The 19,274-nt window shown below is 49.2% G+C and overlaps 1 protein-coding gene across 2 annotated transcripts in view; it reads right to left on the reverse strand.

Annotated features, from left to right (window-relative positions):
* Positions 1–19,274, reverse strand: part of SAAL1 (serum amyloid A like 1) — a 305,196-nt gene that overhangs the window by 167,231 nt on the left and 118,691 nt on the right. For both annotated transcript variants that reach the window (XM_085648052.1, XM_085648053.1), the window contains 2 exons: positions 8,979–9,062; positions 7,395–7,474 (listed from right to left, as the gene is read on the reverse strand). In XM_085648052.1, coding sequence (XP_085504178.1) covers positions 7,395–7,474; positions 8,979–9,062 — 164 coding nt within the window. The remainder of the gene's footprint in view (positions 1–7,394; positions 7,475–8,978; positions 9,063–19,274) is intronic.

Raw genomic sequence — 19,274 nt, forward strand, 5'->3', positions numbered from 1 at the left:
ACCAGGAATGCAGTTTTAAGCGTCAACAGACGAAGGCGACAATTATGAAGTGGCTCAAAGGGAGCGCACATCAGATACGTCAGTACCAGATTCAAATCCCACTGAGGCATTACGAAAGGGACAGGAGTAATGCCCTTGAAGAAGCGAGAAACAACAGGTGATTTGAAAAGAGTAGGCTGATCAGGAAGCCGTAAGAAAGCAGAGATAGCTGAAAGATAACCTCTAAGAGTGCCCAGAGCAGAGCCCTTCTGGGCCATGGAAAGAAGAAAGAGGAGTACCTCAGAAAGAGGGGCTGAAAGGGGATCCACAGCCTTTGCTGTGCACCATGCCACAAATTTGTTCCACCTGCAGGCGTATACCGATTTTGTGGAGGGACGCCTGGCTGCCAGAATCACATCACAGACTTCAGGAGGCAAGCCAAATGGCATCAACTGTCGCCGCTAAATCTCCACGCATGGAGGTGAAGACTGGACAGGTTCGGGTGGAGGACCGTCCCCTTCTGCTGCGACAGAAGGTCCTCCTGAAGAGGCAGTCGTATCGGGGGATCGATCGACAGACTGAGTAGGTCGGGATACCAGTACCTTCGTGCCCAATCCGGAGCCACCAAGATGACTTGGGCCCGGTCGCGCCTGATCTTCTTCAGCACTCTGGGCAGAAGTGGTATAGGCGGAAAGGCGTACAACAGACCGCAACTCCACTCGTGACGAAAAGCGTCTCCGAGCGAGTGCCGCCTTGGAAACTCCAACGCGCAGAACTGCTGATATTGCGCGTTCTCTTCGGTGGCGAATAGATCTAACCAAGGCTCTCCCCACTGCCGAAAGTGGCCTTGCGCCACGTCCGAGTGTAGACGCCATTCGTGATCCATCATGCACCGGCGGCTGAGTTCGTCTGCTCTGGCGTTCAGAGAGCCGGCCAGATGTTGAACCACCAGGGAGATGCCCTGATGTTCCAGCCATGTCCAGAGGCGCAGAGCCTCCTGACAAAGGGTCCACAACCCCACCCCGCTTGTTTCAATACCACATGGCGGTGGTTTTGTCCGTGAACACCTGCACTACACTTCCTCGGACAGAGGGAAGGAATGCCTTCGGTGCAAGTCGGATCACTCTCAGCTCCAAAAGGTTGATATGGAGCCGAGACTCCGCCGGAGTCCAGAGTCCCCTGATCTCCGCCTCTCCCATGTGCACCCCCATCCCAGGAGGGACGCATCCGTCACTACTACGTGCCCCAGTTGGGGTCGGGAGAGGGATCATCCACTGACCCAATCGCGGTCCGTGAGCCACCACTGCAACTGTCATGCAGTGTCCTCCGAGATCAAGACATGGTCGGACAGGTTGGCCCGATGCTGGGCCCACTGAAACTTCAGGTCCCACTGCAGACCCCGCATTCGCCATCTGGCGTGATGCACCAACAGGATGCAGGAGGCCATCAGACTCAGAAGCCGCAGCACCAACCTGACTGAAACCCAGGATAGAGGCCGAAAGATGGGAATCAGAACCTGAATATCCCGGACCCGCTGTTCCGGAGGATAGGCCCGGAACTGCGCCGAGTCCAGAACCGCTCCGATGAAGAGGAGCTTCTGGGAGGGACTCAGATGCGACTTCGGCACATTGATGGAGAACCCCAACAAATGCAAGAGGTTGGCCGTAGTCTGGAGGTGGGAGACGACTGCCTCGGGCGAGCCCGCCTTCAACAACCAGTCGTCGAGATAGGGGAAGTCTGGAACCCCAAATCTGCGCAGATGAGCTGCGACCACCGCCTCACTTTCATGAACACCCGAGGGGCACTGGTGAGGCCGACGTGATGGAACGCCAGTGGAGCAGGTGATGGCGAACTCTGCCTCCCACTGGTGTAGAATGGGCCTGAAAGCACGGACTAGGAGGGCTTTAAGGCGGATGCTGCTGGGGTAGATGTGGACGGACCGGCACGTTGTCCCCCTGTACCGCCTCGGCGGAATCCACATCCGCGACCGCGTGGAGGTTGGTTCTGCGGCCTGTGGCTAGGCAGGCGTGAGGGGGCGCCCCTTCCTTGGCCACGAAAGGGGCGAAAAGCGGAAGTTTACGGGCCGAGAGGCCCAAGGACTTGGCCATAGCCCTGGAGTCCTTAAAGCGCTCCAGCGCACTATCCGCTTTGTCGCCAAAAAGGCAACTGCCATCGAAGGTCATGTCCATGAGGGTGCTCTGGACATCCCCAGAAAAACTCGTGGACCGCAGCCAGGCGTGGCGACGAAGCGCCACCGTGGTCGACATTGCCCTACCCAGCGAGTCCGTCGTGTCCAGTCCACATCGGATTGCATGCCGCGCTGCATCCCACCCCTCGGCAAGAGCCTGGGCGAGCCGTGTCCGGGCCTCCTCCGGGCACTGGGGCAGCACGTGCTCCACAGTATCCCACAGGGAGTGGGAGTAACGGTCCAAAAGACAAGCGGTGTTAATAGACCGCAATCCCAAACTAAGGGAGGAGAACAGCTTCTTACCAAACTGTTCTAGTCTCTTGGATTCCCGATCCGGGGGAGCGGACGGGAAGGAGGTCTGGGAAGTAGAGGCCTGGATAACCAGGCTCTCGGGCGTGGGGTGCATGGACAGAAAATTGGGGTCGCCCGGTGAAGGGCAGTGGCGCCGGGCCATGTTACGGTCCACAGGAGGTACTGTGGAGGACTTGGACCAGGTGCCCTTCAGAACGTCAACCAGTGCTTCATTAAACTGCAGCAGAGGCTCCGAGGAGCTTGCTGACGGTTGGAGCACTTCAGTGAGGAGGTTAGTCCTCACGGCCACAGGAGGTAGCTCCAGCCCAAGGGCTTCGGCCGCCTTGCGCAGCACCACAGAAAATGCAGCACCTTCCTCCGAAGCCACGGTCGGAGGAGAGATGAAGCCAGTGTCAAGGGAGGTGTCAAGACCACTGGCATCCCCCAGCTCGTCTGCCCAGTCCTGAGATAACTGGCCCTGCCAGGCCAAATGGTCCTCAGACCTCTCCCAGTCGTCGCAGTTATCCGATTCCTAGTAGACAGGTGGAATGATCTGAGCCGGCCGGAAAATGAAACTGCCACCCATCGGCGTCGGGTGTGGTGCCGGACGGCGCCGCTCCGACGCCGGGCCTGGACCGGGACTGAACTGGGGAACGGCGGCGTCCAAAGGCAGCGCCGGGGGTGGCACCGGCGTCGGCGCTGGCGGAGGGGTCGTGAGGTCGACCGGCGCCGACTGGGATCAAGGCCTGGATCCCGCGAGGGCCTGCGGCGTCGGGACCGGAGTCGACGACGGCACCAGGGCCGGAGCCGCCAGTTCGCTAGGCCTCCCAGTCGAGCCCGCGGGGCCCGAAGGCACTCCGGCAGGCGTCGACGGCGGAGCCAGGCCTCTCATGGCCGAGAGGAAGGCACTGATCTCCGTCGGATTCTCGTCAGTCCAAGGGACCGGCGGGTATGGGGACGGACGGGACTTGGGCACAGAGATCGGGGTCTCAAGAAGTCCTCCACGTTGCAGTAGCAGGCCAGCTGATGCTGGGCTACAAGCCAGTCTACACCACGGTTGGAGCCAAATCATTTAGTGGGGGATAATGTCCCTTGGGTGCAACAAATCCAGTCTTGGACAGCACTCCAAGGTCAAGCAGACCTGGGTGCAGGTTTTGGCTATTTTGGATTTGCGACTTGCAACCCTGGCAACTGGTAGTGGCAAAACATCAGCAGTAGCTACCACTTGTTGGTTTGGGCAACTCCAGCTCTTTTGTCCCTGGAGCTGTGTTAGACATGGCACCTTGGCGTGGGTCTCCCTTCCACTTTTTGTTGCTGCTGCCTCATGTGTTTTGCTGGTGTTAGCCGCTCAGGGCACTGTACCACTGCCAATCAGTGCAAGTGCCCCCTGGATAAAATGTATACATTGATTGGATTCCCTGATTGGCTCATTTGGTTTACTTTCAGGTCCCAGTAAAGTGCACCAGGAGTGCCCAGGGCTTGTAAATCCAAATACTGCTAGTGGGCCTGCAGCACTAGTTGTGCCACCCACAGACGCAGCCTTGTAAAATGTGTCGAAGGTCTGCCATTGCAGAACCTGCGTGCAGTCTGGTACTGTCATGCTGACTGGGCAAGGGCACCCCCTTACCAGTCCCTAAACCTTCCCTTAACTCCATATTAGTCACCCCTATGGCAGGCCCAAGGGCAGGGTGCATTGTGAGTGTAAGGTAGGACAAGCCCCGATGTGTGTGGCATGTCCTAATAGTGAATTACAGCCATTTTCGTTTTTCACTATTGTAAGGCTACCTGTTCTCATAGGCCAGAATGGGCTGCTGGAATTATTACACTCTATAATCCTAGCAGACTCGGGGAACATGGTAGAAACTCGAGTTTGATATGCCTGAACTCAGAATAATAAAATACATCTTGTAGCAAAGTTTATTTTAATGTTCTGTGTTTGCAAATACCACTTTTAGAAAGTTGGTATTTGCTTGCTTAACCATTTCAGCCGCCTCTGCTCTGATGTGTATCTGCTGTCTGGTTTGTGTGAGTGACAGGGCTGGGGAATTCCAGGAGACAGTCTGGGTAGCAAGGTGGTGAATAGAAAGATTACACCAGGATGGGTGGGAGGAGTACACCTGGACTCTGAATAGGGCTGTGCTCTGCCACCACAATGATGGCTCCACCTCCTGTGGAGCGTCTGATGTCTCTGTCCTGCACACTGAAAAAGACAACCCAGAGTCACCACAACAAAGTGCTCAAGAACTGGACTGAACAGGGCAAAGGCCCCCTGGCCTCAAAGAACAAAAGAAATGCAGTATAAAGATAGGAGCCCTGCTCCTAAGAAATCAGATCCTGCTTGAACCACGAAGAACCTCTGCCCGACTAGAAGGACCTGGGAAAGCTGACGGAGGAGTACTGTCCCTGACCTGGGGGACTGGCCTGCAGTGGGTGCCTTGCTGAGAAAGGAGAGGAAAAGACTGAAAAAGACTTTGTAGAACTTGTGCTTCGACCTAAATCTCCAAGGGCTTGTGGGTGAGCTTGCCCCCTGAACGGAGTCCAGGAATATTGGACTCCTCCTGCCTCAAGAGCCGCTGGACATTGCCTTGAAACTTGTCCCGCCGCTGGAGCCGCGATCGAAGTGCGACCCGAAACCCTGTTCGCTCTGCAGCCGTGTCCGTGGCCGCCCACACCCCGCTGCACCATTCCCCCGTGACCTGCACTGCTCGCCTCGCCGCCCCTGCCGCTGGCAATTAAGGACCGGAGCGCCCCGCAGGGAGTCTGCCCCGTACGCCGAAGCGTACCGGCTGCCCAGCACTGCGCCGCTGGGTTTGGATTGGCATCCCCGCTCCAAGGCAAGACGTGCATCCCATGCCGCACAGTGAAGCCGCTAAAACCCCGGACCGTCCGCCCCGCCCTGCAGCCCCGCCCAGACGCCCCGAACCGAGGTATCTAACCAAGCCGGGTCGCACCGAAGGAGAGCCAACGCACGCTCCTGGAGCCCCTTCACCTGCAGCATCATCCGCGTCGACCCCATACGAACTACAAAAGGTACTGTGAGAGTCGCCCTTGACTATGTGCGCATCGGACCCGCGTGTCCGCAACATTTAACTAACTCTTTTAGGATACGATCTTCCCCGAAACGAACCGCACAGTCAGCACGAAGCACACGAGACACAAAGATACGCATATCGTTAATTATAAACGCGCCTTCCTAAAATAGTATGGTGGCCTCCTGTTAAGAAACGTTATTTGGGTCTTGTACCAAGCCTTTTTATATAAAGAATACTTATTTTTATACAACCCTGGTGTGGTGTCCATGTGTGGTGTTGTCACTGAGTTGCTGTGTGTATTTACAAATGCTTAACCCATAACGCTCTGAGATTAGCCTTGTCTGCTCGCGCCACGCAACCTAGAGGGTGAGCAGGGGTTATTTCAAGGAGTAAGTCCCTTGCCCTGACTGGAGGAGAGGGTCACTGCTTGTCACAAGTATTTAACTGTGCCAACCAGAGACCCCCGATTCTAACAAGCTGGGTCTAGGGGATAAGCTTACTGATCCATGGAGTCACTGCTGTGGGTGAAGGCGGGAACCCAATTTTTTTTCAGGTCAGGGGCCGTAGGAGCAGTCCCAATCTCACTAGCCCAAAAGTACAGCAGGTGCAGTCCTCTCAGCGGATCAACTTCTCTTTGTGCAGGTTAAGGGCAGCAGGGCAGTTCTTATTTGGTCCTCTCTTCGATTCCAGTGTGATCTAAAGGTTACAGTGCCAGGGTGCCATTTTTATCCCAGGAAAGTGCCCTAAGGGGATCCCGCAGTCACTAGCTCGTGGGCTCCTGGGTCCCCTCCTACCTAGTGACGAAATACCTGCGATATGTGACATCTGGCTATTCCAGAGGGCCTCATTCTTGCCCCTTTCAAGATGGCATGACCCTTCTTCAGTCTTAAGGAGCGTGGTGGTAACCCATCTTAAGGGTGCGGCTACAAGAGGGCTACATGTCCACGGTAGAACAGGTTTGGGGGCGAGCTTTTCTTCCTTGGCCCAGTCTCTACTTTGTCTGCAGGAACAAAAGGCATACTGATCAGGGGTATTAGTGCTACTTCCCTCCCAAAGGCAGCTTCACTTTTGAAGCTCACGTTTTGGCTAATCCTCGAGTGGCCATCCTGTGGAAGGAGGTGACACCTCTCTCCGCAGCTACTGCCTTTGATCCTGGGCTGAAGAGTCGTTCACACGTTTACCCAGACAGTCAGAATGCGGTCTGTAGTGCCTGGGCATTTATGAGGCCGCTGGAGCACAAAGTGGCAACTAACTCAAATTTGCCTAACTTTAAAAGTGGCATGAATGTCAACTTGACCATTAAGTCACATTTAATGTCACGATTAATTTGCTACTTGTTAGGTAGTCCCATTTAGGAGTTACCCGGGTTGAGATGCCAACCGGGAACCCTGAACTAGCCAATGGGCCACTAACTTTATCCACAGCAAAACGACAATTTGGAGGGGTTGCTGTGAAGACATATGAAAAATATATGCCTTACTTAACAAAATACAGCTCCCTGCTATGAAGGGCCTATATGCCTTGCTTAGGGGAAACTTACATATATTGTTAAGGGATGGGGCTGGCTTTGCCATTAGTGTTAATGGCAAAGTCGAACTGGCAGTGTTTAACACTGCCTTTCCAGTCTACAGTGGCTGAGAGGAATTTTGTACTTTGTCACAAACAGGGTAGTTATATGTAAGTCAGACCTTACCAATTGGGGGTATCCAATTCGATATGTAAATTTGTATAGGGTCAGAACACTGGCACGGAGGACTGGTTAGCAGGCTTCAGTGCACTCTCAAGAGTCGAAAAACCAGCAGCATCAGTTCAAAAAGGTGGGGGTCAACATGCAAAAAGAGGCATTTCCTTACAATTGTGCTTAACAAAAAGTTAAAGTAATCAGAAGGTTGGTCCACACTTACCCAAGATCATCATTTTTGCTTATAGATACACATGACTCAGGAAAACACACCATATTGCCTAATATTCCCACACAAATTTCCTGTTAAAAGAAAAAAACAAGTGATACATTTTATAGCAGTTAGTATGTTATCCAATTATCAATGTATTTATAGATTGCACCTGATACCCAAGCATGGATCAATAGGTTTTAGTTAAAAAGAACTAGAGACTGGATATAGCTAAACACTGGGGGGCCCCGCAAATACCTGCTCTTAACAAATGGAGGGCAAGTCTTGAATTGTATATGGATGCGGAATTAGTGACATACAAAGCCTGGGGCTGTCCTAGGAAGTTCCGGAAAATATGGGCCCTATGGATAAAATATTACGGTCTGGAGGTGGAGGGAGAAGCGGAGGGTGGGAGTCTGTTGCTCGAAAGACCGGGGGAAAAGCCTTGAAAGATGTACTGTTGGTTCCTACCGCGTGTAACTATGAGAATTGTAACTGTGCTTCTGTTTTTTCTCTGCGCCAAGGCCGCTCAAACACATTTGCAGATTCAATTGCGACAGACATTCTGTTTTTATAATTGCCCTACACGGCCAATGTGGAATGCTATGTATTGTGTATTCATGCTTTGTTTGATGTTTTGTTTTAAAAACGAAATAAAAATAATTATTAAAAAACAAAAAAAACTTGAGACTGAACTTAACATGACATTCCATGGATGTACCCAGTAGCAGATGAGTGACAATTTGCTCTCTAGATGGTCTCTGAATAACAAGTGTGAGCCTGGACAGACATTGCCAAATAATTCAGGTATCCACAGATGTAGGCTGGCAGTTGCAGATTTTAAAGAATGCAAATAACAGTGATGTTAACACTTTTTAATAATATAAAAAGCAGATATTAGCACAATAAAAGCAGAAAAAACTGTTAAGACTGTAATAGTTTCCTTCATGGAGATCAAATGAAAAAAAGAAAATGGGCAGTAAAACATTGCATATGTTTGGCATTATTTAAATGTTTTGAAATACCCTCTAACATTTTCTTTTTTTGGAGTCCTGAATAAACTTTCTGTTCAAATCTTATGTGGTCAAGAAGTAAGCAGCAGATTACTAGATTTGTAATTAAATCCCCATTCAGGCTATTTAAAGAAGATTAATAATCATTACAAACACGGTATGAAAAAACACACAATGGCAACTTTCGAGTGACAATTGTTTTTCCCATTGAAACACAGAAGCTTGAAACAATAGTGGGGAGGAAATGGGACTGGTGTTGGAAGAGTGCCTCCCTCTCCTAATCAGGGTAAATGGCATGGGCGTATGCCTAGCCGTACCCACAATCAGATATGGGCGGTCTGCACTTGTTAAAGGGAAGGAAGGAGTGAAAACATGTCTTTTTGGCAAAACTCCGCATTAAGCAACAAGAAATGTGACAAAGATGAGATATAGCGAGGTATAAGCCAACTGAGTAACACAAGTAACGCATGGGAAAGGCTGCAGATACATGTCTACATTCTGATTTAAGTGACAGCAGCCAAGTAAAACATACAGAGATAGGAATTGCACTAAAGACTAGACCTTTCTTTGCTCTTCTACTTACAGTAAGTCGACAACATTTGGACTTGGCGATCACACTCAAAAGTATTTCAGGAGCGTTGAACTCTTGGAGAAATACAGTGACATCCTATAACAAAGGTAAAGCATCATTTTGAATAAATCTAAAATGCAAACCAAGACAACAGCATTTAGGACTTAAGACTATCTATTGAACACAAACGCACAGAAATCTAAGGTCCATGTCAAGGTCGGTGCCTGGACTTTAAACAGAATACTTCAAGTTCAGCAAACATCTTTTAGCCAGGCTGTTAGGGAAGTTATTGAATGATTTAAATTAAATTTGATTGCTCTATTCCCGGCTAGCAGCTAGGTTTGGGGAAAAAAGTTCTAGTTTAGAGTTTTGGATCAGAGGTGGGATAATATTAAAGTTTAATCCTCAGAAGGAATGACAAAATATTCTTTTCCAGTAACCGATATAAAGGTACAGTTATGAAAGTATGTAAATTATTAGCAAGAATCAGGTCTGTGAACTCCTTTCCTGTCCCATCTATTTTGTTCTCTTTTTTTCTGGCTCTCTCCTGTCCCATCAAATTACAGTCCTCTGATGTCTTCTATCCTACCATTTGTTTCAAATTATTTGTTCTGAAATAAATCCAGTTCCCTAACGGTTTTTTTTTTTTTTTAGTTTTCAAAAAACCTTTATTAAGTCGGAAATAAGCAGTACACAGCCCCTGTGCCTACAACCAGCAACTCGCCGGCAGCGCAATATACAAACTGAATGATGGTTAAGTACACAGCTGTCCGCCTACAACCCCTTCAGGGGCCGGCAGCGTTACAGGGAGCGGTAATGCCACAGTATGATGTTCAGTAGGGCTGCAACATACTTTACGTCACGTGATGTGTATGTATCATTAAACCTAATAAACCATTACAATTTGTGCATAGGTTGAAACTATATAGTGTAGTGACTTCTCGAGTCACACCTGGGGAATACAGTGGATCATGGTCACAGTGGCACCTGTTTCGTGGTCTATGGTGACATTCGGGATGATGGCTACAACCTCATCATCTTTCAGTACCCCGGAAGAGGGCATGCCAGTCCCCGGAGGGATCAGCAGTTAGCAACGGGTGCTCCGACCTGCCGATCAAGAGTGAGATCTAGGACCTCCCCCATCCAACAGAGTTTCCATCCCCCACCCCCCAAATAGAGTGACCCAGCGGAATCAGTGGTATAGAATTCGGGCAATCGGGTAAGTGAGGGTGTGCTATGTCAGCGGGTGTGATAATAGATATGTCGTAAGGGGACTCCAAATATCCACCGGTCTGGACGCTGTGGGTAGCAGCTCAGCATAGCAGAGCAGCGTATCTTGGCAATGCACCATGTTGTCGATCCAGTCTTTGTATTTAGGAGCCCTGCCCCTGCCCCATCTGCAGGCGATTAGCCTCTTCGCAAGGAGGAAAGCAATGGTGGCAAACCGACGAACTGGTTTCTTAATGGTTTTCGTGTACCCCAGAAGTGCCTGCATCGGAGATGGTGTAAGTGAGACTCCTATCATTTCCGAAATGCCGGAATATATTTGTTGCCAATAGTCGGCTATTTCCCCGCAGCCCCAAGCCATGTGTAAAAAATCTGCCGCTGGTGTGCGGCAGCGCCAACAGAGATCGTCCCCTCGGAGGCCCACCCTACACATGTGAACTGGAGTACAGTAAAGACGGTGCAGGAACTTATAGTGGATAACTCTAAATCGACTACTGGAGGAGATCTGTGCGGTCTGGAGACAACAATAACTCCAAAGTTCGTCTTCTATGGGTATCCCTAAGTCAGCCTCCCACCTAGTCCGGGCCCTGCAGATTCCCGGGTCAGACACCGCGCGTATAGAATGATATAGATTAGAAACCGCGTGTGCCGGAGTGGCAGCCTTAAGCAGCTGATGTAGAGGGTCTAAAGTGGGTGGCTCCTCCGGGAACCCCTCGGTTAGCGATCGGACCCCCCCCCCCGCAGACGAGTATAAATAAATGTATCCATAGGAGTGGGTGTGAGATCCGCTAGCATGTGCGTTTGAGACCGAAACAGCCCGTTATGGTACAGGTCTCCCCACGTCTTGATGTTAAGTTTAGCCATAAATTTCTTAAATATTTGCTCCTGCAGAATGGGGAGCCGGGGATGATATGCCAGAGGCAACAGAGGAGAATACAGAAGTGTCATTCCGGCTTCTTTTGCGATCTTACGCCACGCGAGAGCCGAGCTGGAGACTGTAGTGTGGTGTACAGCCCTAGTCTCCGGCACACTAAAGATGGCCCCCTCCAGTGGGATAGGGTCCACTAGCCAGTGTTCCACCGCTATATGTGGCATAAAGGGAGTGGGGTGGATCCAATGGTGAACATAATGGGCCTGGGCGCTGTAGTAATACAGTTCGAGCTCCGGTAAATCGAAGCCCCCCTGGGCAAATGGACGGGTCAAGACGTCCCAGCTCAGGCGCGGCCGCATCCCTCCCCATACCAGTCGGATGAGCTCGGAGCGCAGAAGGCGGAAGAAGGACCTGCCTGGGTAATATGGGATGTTTAGGAAGAGGTAAAGTAGCTTGGGAAGGATCACCATTTTAATGAGGGACGCCCGCCCTGCAAAAGAAAGGGGCAGCGTGATCCATCTGGTCACGCAAGTTTGGATATGTTCAAACGTGCGACCATAATTCATCCGCATCAGTTCGGTCCTATCGCGGGAGAGTAGAATGCCCAGGTATCGGACCTCATCCTCACACCATCTCAGAGGGTAATCTAGCGGAAATGGCTGGGCAGCCGCGGTGAGCGGGAATATAGTGGACTTTCCCCAATTAATGTGTATACCTGACAGGCCGGCAAAACGAATGAATTCCCTCAAGATAGGGTTAAGATTAACAGCAGGGTCGCGGATGTATAACGTGATGTCGTCCGCATACAATGATATGAGCACTTCCCTTTGAAGACAGCGCAGAGCCCTTTCCCGGTGATGCTGTCGAAGACGAGCAGCAAGCGGTTCCATCGCTATGGCGAACAATAATGGGGATAGGGGGCACCCCTGACGAGTTCCCCGGGACACAGCAAAGGCCTCAGAAATCCGACCATTCACCCCCACCCGAGCCACTGGTCTGCGGTAAAGGATACCGATCCATTGCGTAAATCCTATCGGCATCCCCATGTTTCTCAGGATACAGTGGAGATAGTCCCACTCTAGGGAGTCGAACGCCTTGGTGGCGTCCAGTAGGACAGCTGCCAGAGGCAATTGAGGGTCCACATTATCCACTATAGAGAAAAGGGTCCGGAGGTTGTGGGAGGTGGCTCTGCCGGGGACAAATCCCGCTTGGTCCGCCAGTACCAGGCCCCCCAGTATTAGCTGCAAGCGATTGGCCAGCACTTTGGCCAAGATTTTTGCATCACAATTGATTAGTGAAAGGGGCCTGTAGGAGTCACAGTAGTGAGGCGGTTTCCCGGGTTTTAGAAGCGAGGTGATTAGGGCTTCCTGCATAGAGGGGGGAAGTGTGCCGGATTCCTGAGCTTCCATATAAACCTCCCGAAGCACCGGCGCAAGTAGATCCACGTATGCCTTGTAGAAGTCCATAGGCAGGCCGTCCAGGCCAGGTGCCTTCCCGGGTTTCATCTGCCTGATAGCATCCCTGATTTCGTCTAGGCCAATGGGTTCAGCTAAGAATTCCCGGTGACGGTCCGAAAGCCAGCCCAGCGTCAGCTCCTTCAAGTAGTCGTCCATATCTAGTGCACCCACCCTGGTAGTTGCGTAAAGAGCAGAATAATGGGCAGTGAAGGCAGCTAGAAGCGAGTCCGAGTCTCGCAGAAGCATCCCGTCGTCTCCCTCCAGTTCCAAAACGAAATTTGAGCCCCGTGGGGGGCGAACCATTCCCGCCAGAAATTTCCCAGGCCGCTCGCCCTCACCATAAGCCCTCGCCCTAAAATATTTAGCCCGGAATTTGACCTCTCTCTCGGCGGTGGAGGTGTAGCACGATAGGGCCTTTCTGTATTGCGCCTGTGTATCCGAGTCGGTGGCATAGTCCGGTCGGGTTTCTAGCGTGTGTAGTGTAGTTTCCAGTGTGCGCAGCGAGGCACGCAAAGTTTTCAGTACTCCTGAGCTCTTTGAGATGCAGATGCCTCGCACTGTGACCTTCAGCGCTTCCCAGAGAGTGGCAACTCGCTCCACCGAACCCTTGTTGTGAGTAAGAAAGTCGGCAAGCTCCTGACCTAGTTCAGAGCGGAACAGTTCGTCTAGTAAAATGTTGGGTTGAAGTCGCCAGGAGGGTGGTCTTCCCATTATATCCGGTAAGCGGAGCTCAACCAATACCGGGGAGTGGTCCGAAAATGTGCGCGCTACGTGTTGTACTGTGACTAGTGAGGGTGCCAAGCCTCTGGATACTAAAACGTAATCCAGTCTGGCCCATGTGGCATGAGCGGTATTCCAGTGTGTGCCCTCCGTCTGAGTCGGATGTAAGTGGCGCCAGGTGTCTACGATGTCCTGAGCGTCGCAAATGTCCCGCAGGTACTTGTGTGTGGTGGTGTAGTGTTGGGCAGAGGGGTTGGATCTATCCAACGCGGGATTAAGCGCAGCATTAAAATCTCCCCCCCAGATAAGATGTGTTGAGCCCACTTCCCTGATCTTGTTCCAGAGAGCTATGAAGCTGCTCGGGTCGTCACAGTTAGGGCCATATGAGCAGGCAAAGGTGATAGTCTCCACTCCCATCCTGCCCCAAGCCATGCAATACCTTCCCTCCCGGTCTACAGCGTCACCCATGGGAACAAACGGGACGCCTCTTTTTATCAGGATTGCAGTACCTCTCGCATAGGACGAATAGGAAGCAAAGGCAGAGTGCGCTGCCCATCGGGAGGCAAAGGAACCCCCACGTCGGGGATCAATATGAGTTTCCTGTAAGAATGCGACCTGGGCCCCCAATCTGTCGAGGGCTCCCAGTATTTGTCTCTTCTTTCTTGGGTCTCCCAACCCTCTTACATTCCAGGTGATAACGGAGAGCAGCCCCCCCCCAGCGATGTCAAGGTTCACCACGTGACTCATATCTGCCGATAGGTGAAGAACAAGTCATGGGACGTACTGTATCGTTCCCTCTTTGGTGCCACTGTGCCGTTAAGGTGTCGGATGTTGTATCAACTCTATGCCAAGTACCAATATCAGTATGTACTGTAAACCAAACAAGAACAACCCCTTGAAATCCTCCCCGCCCTCCCACTCCGACAACCCCAACCCGTCGGGCATCAATCAATCAAACAGTCTTTATTTCGACTTCAAGTCATGAAAGACAATTTAAAAAAACAAAACTCATCATTATTTACAAAAACACATTAAAAACATTTCATTATTGAACATTTCCAATTTTTGGGCCGTACTGTATCGTTCCCTCTTTGGTGCCACTGTGCCGTTAAGGTGTCGGATGTTGTATCAACTCTATGCCAAGTACCAATATCAGTATGTACTGTAAACCAAACAAGAACAACCCCTTGAAATCCTCCCCGCCCTCCCACTCCGACAACCCCAACCCGTCGGGCATCAATCAATCAAACAGTCTTTATTTCGACTTCAAGTCATGAAAGACAATTTAAAAAAACAAAACTCATCATTATTTACAAAAACACATTAAAAACATTTCATTATTGAACATTTCCAATTTTTGGGCTGTACATATAGAATTCATGGTACTAATGCTGGGAACAACATGATTTGTTTTACTGCATAAGTGGTTTACCTAATCGACCAATTAAAAAAAAAAAATATCTGCATTCCATAAAACCAAGCTAAAAGAGTATAAAAAATTCCATCATTATACTGGTTTACAATTAGGGCAGCTGAAGGGCTTTCAGTTTCCCGGCTCTAATTAACCACATCCATTTCAGAAATTTAGCTATGGCAATCACTATTATTTCAGAACTATCAGATTGAAATATTCTTAGTGCAGAAATCCCCGTCTTAATACCCTTCTGGATGCAAACTGCTCTTATCCATCTTAGGCGGGGGGCCTTATATACAGGGCAAATAAACAAAATATGTGCTATGGTTTCACGAAATATCTTACAGAAAGGGCACATTTGATCGTTTTTGTTAGATGCCCATTTACAGGTAATCGTATTCAGTGGAAGAGTACCTACCCTGAACTGGTGATATAATTTCCTATCTTGAGGCAATGTGATCAAATCCCAGTACTCCTCATACCCAATAGAATGTTTCAACTCCAAAAAAACCTTGGTATGTGAAGGATTTGTATGTGACTGGAATTCCACCTGGGATATATATGACCAGTAGGCCTCTTTCAACTCCTGTTTAGTGGGAATTATTGTCCCCTGTGGATTGTCCCATAGATCCCCCATTCCTAAGGACTTTAAAAGGATTTTTACCTTCCTGAACCAGGGAATTTTTTCCCCTGTATCCATATTACGCGTCTCCAGAAGTGCCATCGCATAGTGGTTCAATTCGGGGGTGACCCACAGTCTTCTCCAATAAGCAATTGGTCTAAATCTACAAATATTTTCTAGACTCTGACACCCCAGATCCATGCGAAGAGGTATTAATGGTGTAGATTGTGGGAGGCCTGTGATACAGCGAAGAAACCTATTATGTGCTTTTTGTAAGCCTGCTATATCAGACGTCCCCCACAATTCAGCTCCATACAGCATGGAAGATCTTACTCTCGAGTCGTAGATTTTTAATACTGGGGCTATGGGTTTAGTGGCTGACAGCTTAAATTCTCTCAGCAGTGCGCCTGAAAGTTGCGCATGCTTAGAGATTAAATGGGCCACATGAGGCTTCCACTGTAACCTGGAGCCCAATGTGATGCCCAGATAGTTAAAGCTGTCAGTCTGCTCTAGTAATTCCCCATTCATAAAAACTCTGCCCCTGATGATCCGGTGCCTATGCATTGTCTTAAATTTGGTTTTGGAGACATTAACAGAAAGGCCAAAATCATTACAAAACTTTTCAAAGCAGACTATTGCCTTCTGTAACCCTTCCTGTGTTTTAGATAGTAGGAGGGTGTCATCGGCAAACATCAGAAGGGGGACGGGGATGCCATTCTGTTTAGGTGGATCGGTTGTAGAGTCTTGGTAGTATTCAATAACTTTGTTTATATACAATGTAAATAAAGTGGGTGCCAGCACACATCCTTGCCGGACACCCCTTTCAGTTGGGAAACTGTCAGTCACTTGGCTCTGGTTACCCCACCTGACCTGTGCATAATTATTTTCATGTAATGTAATCAGAATTGCAAGTAATTCAGGTGGGATGCCCTGATCACGGAGCACTCTCCAAAGCCTGTCTCTCGGTACTAAATCAAATGCAGCCTTTAAGTCCACAAAGGCTGCGTACAATGTGCCTCCCCCCAGAATCACCCATTTCCAGTATATTGTGGAAAATCTAAAAACATGGTCCACCGTGCTGGTCAGGGGTCGAAAACCAGCCTGTAAAGTGGACATGATTCCTGATTCCTCAATCCAGGTCTGGACCCTGAGAAGGACCATTCTGGCCACCACTTTTTGAATACAGGCTATTAAACTAATTGGCCTGTAGTTTCCCGGGTCAGCTCGGTCACCCTTCTTATAAATTGGTACGATTTCAGCTCCCCGCCATAAATCTGGCACCATAGTGCCTTTAGCCAGAGTGTTCGCCAATAATTCGATATAAGGGACCCAGACTGACCTACTATGCAAGAACAAGTCTGCAGGAATTTTGTCTAGGCCCGGAGCCCTACCTTTAGGAATTAAGTTGAGGGCACATTCGACATCTTTTTTGGTGAACACTAATGTGGTGACTGGCAGGAGGGGGCTGAGAGAAGCTAGTACGGGTGGCGGGACTTTATTCATATTTGCAAACTGGGATTTGAAGTGCTTTACCCATTTTTCTGGTGGGACATGGTTAACCGGGGCTGGTTTTTGGTTTCCCATGCCCCACCTCACAAGATGCCAGAAGTCCGTTAAATCTCTGGACTGACTGGCTACCAATAGTTCGTCCCAGTATTTAGTGTCCCAGGTTTTTTTTGCCACATTTTGCGTCTTTTTGTAGTGAATCCTTGCCGCCCTTATAACTTCCCTATCGGTGGATCGCACAGCATCAGCTAAGGATTTGTAAGCGAGCCTACAATTTTTATCATACCATGATGCTTGTTTTCTATTCCCCTTACCAGGGTGCTTTTTCCTGGAAATATTAAAAAAAGTACTAAGTTTAAGAAAAAGGGTCGAATGGATATGAATTACCCTACTGCAGCAGTCCTCAAAATTCAGCTACCCCAGCATTTCAATTGTTGCTTCATTTACCATTTCATTCATTTTATTAATTGATTCAGGCTTGCACAGACAATCTGCCCATCTAAGCCGCCGAGTATCATTTGTCAAGATGATATCGCCTATCAAATCTACATGTGTTGACCCCTGCCCTTTATATAACTGCAGCTCAAGGCTTAAAGGATTATGGTCACTTTCGATACGTTCTATGACTATCATGTCGAGTATGTTAGACCAAAATTCGAGGTTTACCAGTATATAGTCTATTCTACTGGTACACAATCCGTTATTAAAAGTTGGGTTGCCCTGCTTATCACCCCGGGTCCTACCGTTCACTGCTCTCAAACCATACTCAAGACTAAAAGTCTTGAGTTGTAAGGCGGCCTGGGTCCACCGTTTGATAGGGGCAAGGCTGAGACTGGGAATCTGCCAGCAGATATCCTCTGCCTCCGTAAGCTCCAGGTCTGTTTGATCCAGGGGCTCATAGGAGCAGTTGAAATCACCACAAATTAGCATGTTTGCCCGTCCCTTCCAAATATTGGTATAGTGTCCCAGTGTCGTTACAACTTCAGAAGGCTTCCCTCCTGGCTTCCCTCTGGCATATACATTAAAAATAATGAGCTCGCCAAACGTTGAAGATTTCAGCTTAACCGCCAGGATATCCCTTGAATCAATTTCAAGTTGTGAAATAGTAAAACCGTCGTCCTGTTTTACCCAGGTAGTCAATCCCCCCTTGGGTCTCCCTCTATTTGTTTTCGTTGCAGGTATTGCAAAGTGGAGATACCCAGTTCTATGTTGGGGTTCTAAAGCCCATGTTTCTTGCATGTTTACTATCATAAAATTGTCAATGAAAGTGGCCCTGTCACTGGAGGTCAACTTGTTTTTTAAGCCAGCCACGTTCCATGAAACTAGAAACTGGCTCTCCGCATTACGAGTTGTATCATTTGGGACAGTTACAGAAACTCCTGTGTCATTGATATTCCAGTTTTCACAAGACTTATTTCCGTTCCCTTCTCCCAAATGGTCAATATAGCATGATTTATCTTGGAGGTTGCTTGGCATGGAAGAGCCTGTAGCCCCAGCATAAATCTCATAATTATTTAGACCATGGTTAAGTGTTTCGTTTATGCGGTCTCCTTGAGTAGTTAGTTTTATGCTACGAGCAAAATTAATTGGTACATTAATAGTAACACCAGCCAGAATGAAACCTCTATCGGATATATTTAAATCAGTGGGTGAAATCCTATCCAAGGTCTCAGCCATACCCACTGGCTCCTCCCCGGGTGGCTGTAAACTTCAATCACAAGTATCCAAACCACTAAGGATATTAAACCGGTTAGAAACTTCCAGTGGGGTGAAAGGTGCCGGATGATCCCAGCTCCTATGTACAGGGAAACCTGGCCTGGTAGGTACCATATTCCACTCAAGGTCTCCTGACGTTATGGCTAGATTCCTGAGATTCGACACATCGGGAAGTTTAATACTAGGTAGTGTGTAGCCCCTAGTCTGATGGGGAAATACAGCAGATCGTGGATAGAAGTAGGTCAGGGGACGTGGAGTAATGCAGCTACCTGAGTTGACCCCTGGCCAGCTCAAGACATGACGTACTGCATTTTGGTCTCTGAAGTTTATCACAACCACATCCCCCCTAATATCTTTAGGTCTACCCCCCAACCATTGAAGCCGGCGTACGTGAATTATTTCGCCATTAATGTTACTAGTGATCGGCCTATGTAGTGCCAGCCAATGTGCTATTTTATTCTTTAGTTGGAAGAAACCTTCTCTTATTTACTGAAAGCTCAGGTACCCCCGTTAGAATCACAACATAGGGGACTGCCTCAGGTGGAAGATCCGGTAAGGGTCCCCTAAACTGATTCCCTTGGATCTGCCTCCGGCCTCCTTCCTCATGTCTCTGTAACCCATCTGAACATTTACCCGTATCATTAGTAATATTGTTTCCAGGGATTGTAGGATGGGAAGTAGTATTAACTGCCGCTTTACACACAGGAGGATTTGGCTGGTTAGTAATACTATTACTCGGAGTATGATTAGAGATCAGGACTGGCACTCTTATTAA

This window comes from Triturus cristatus, chromosome 3_2, assembly GCF_964204655.1.
Source record: "Triturus cristatus chromosome 3_2, aTriCri1.1, whole genome shotgun sequence".
NCBI lineage: Eukaryota > Metazoa > Chordata > Amphibia > Caudata > Salamandridae > Triturus > Triturus cristatus.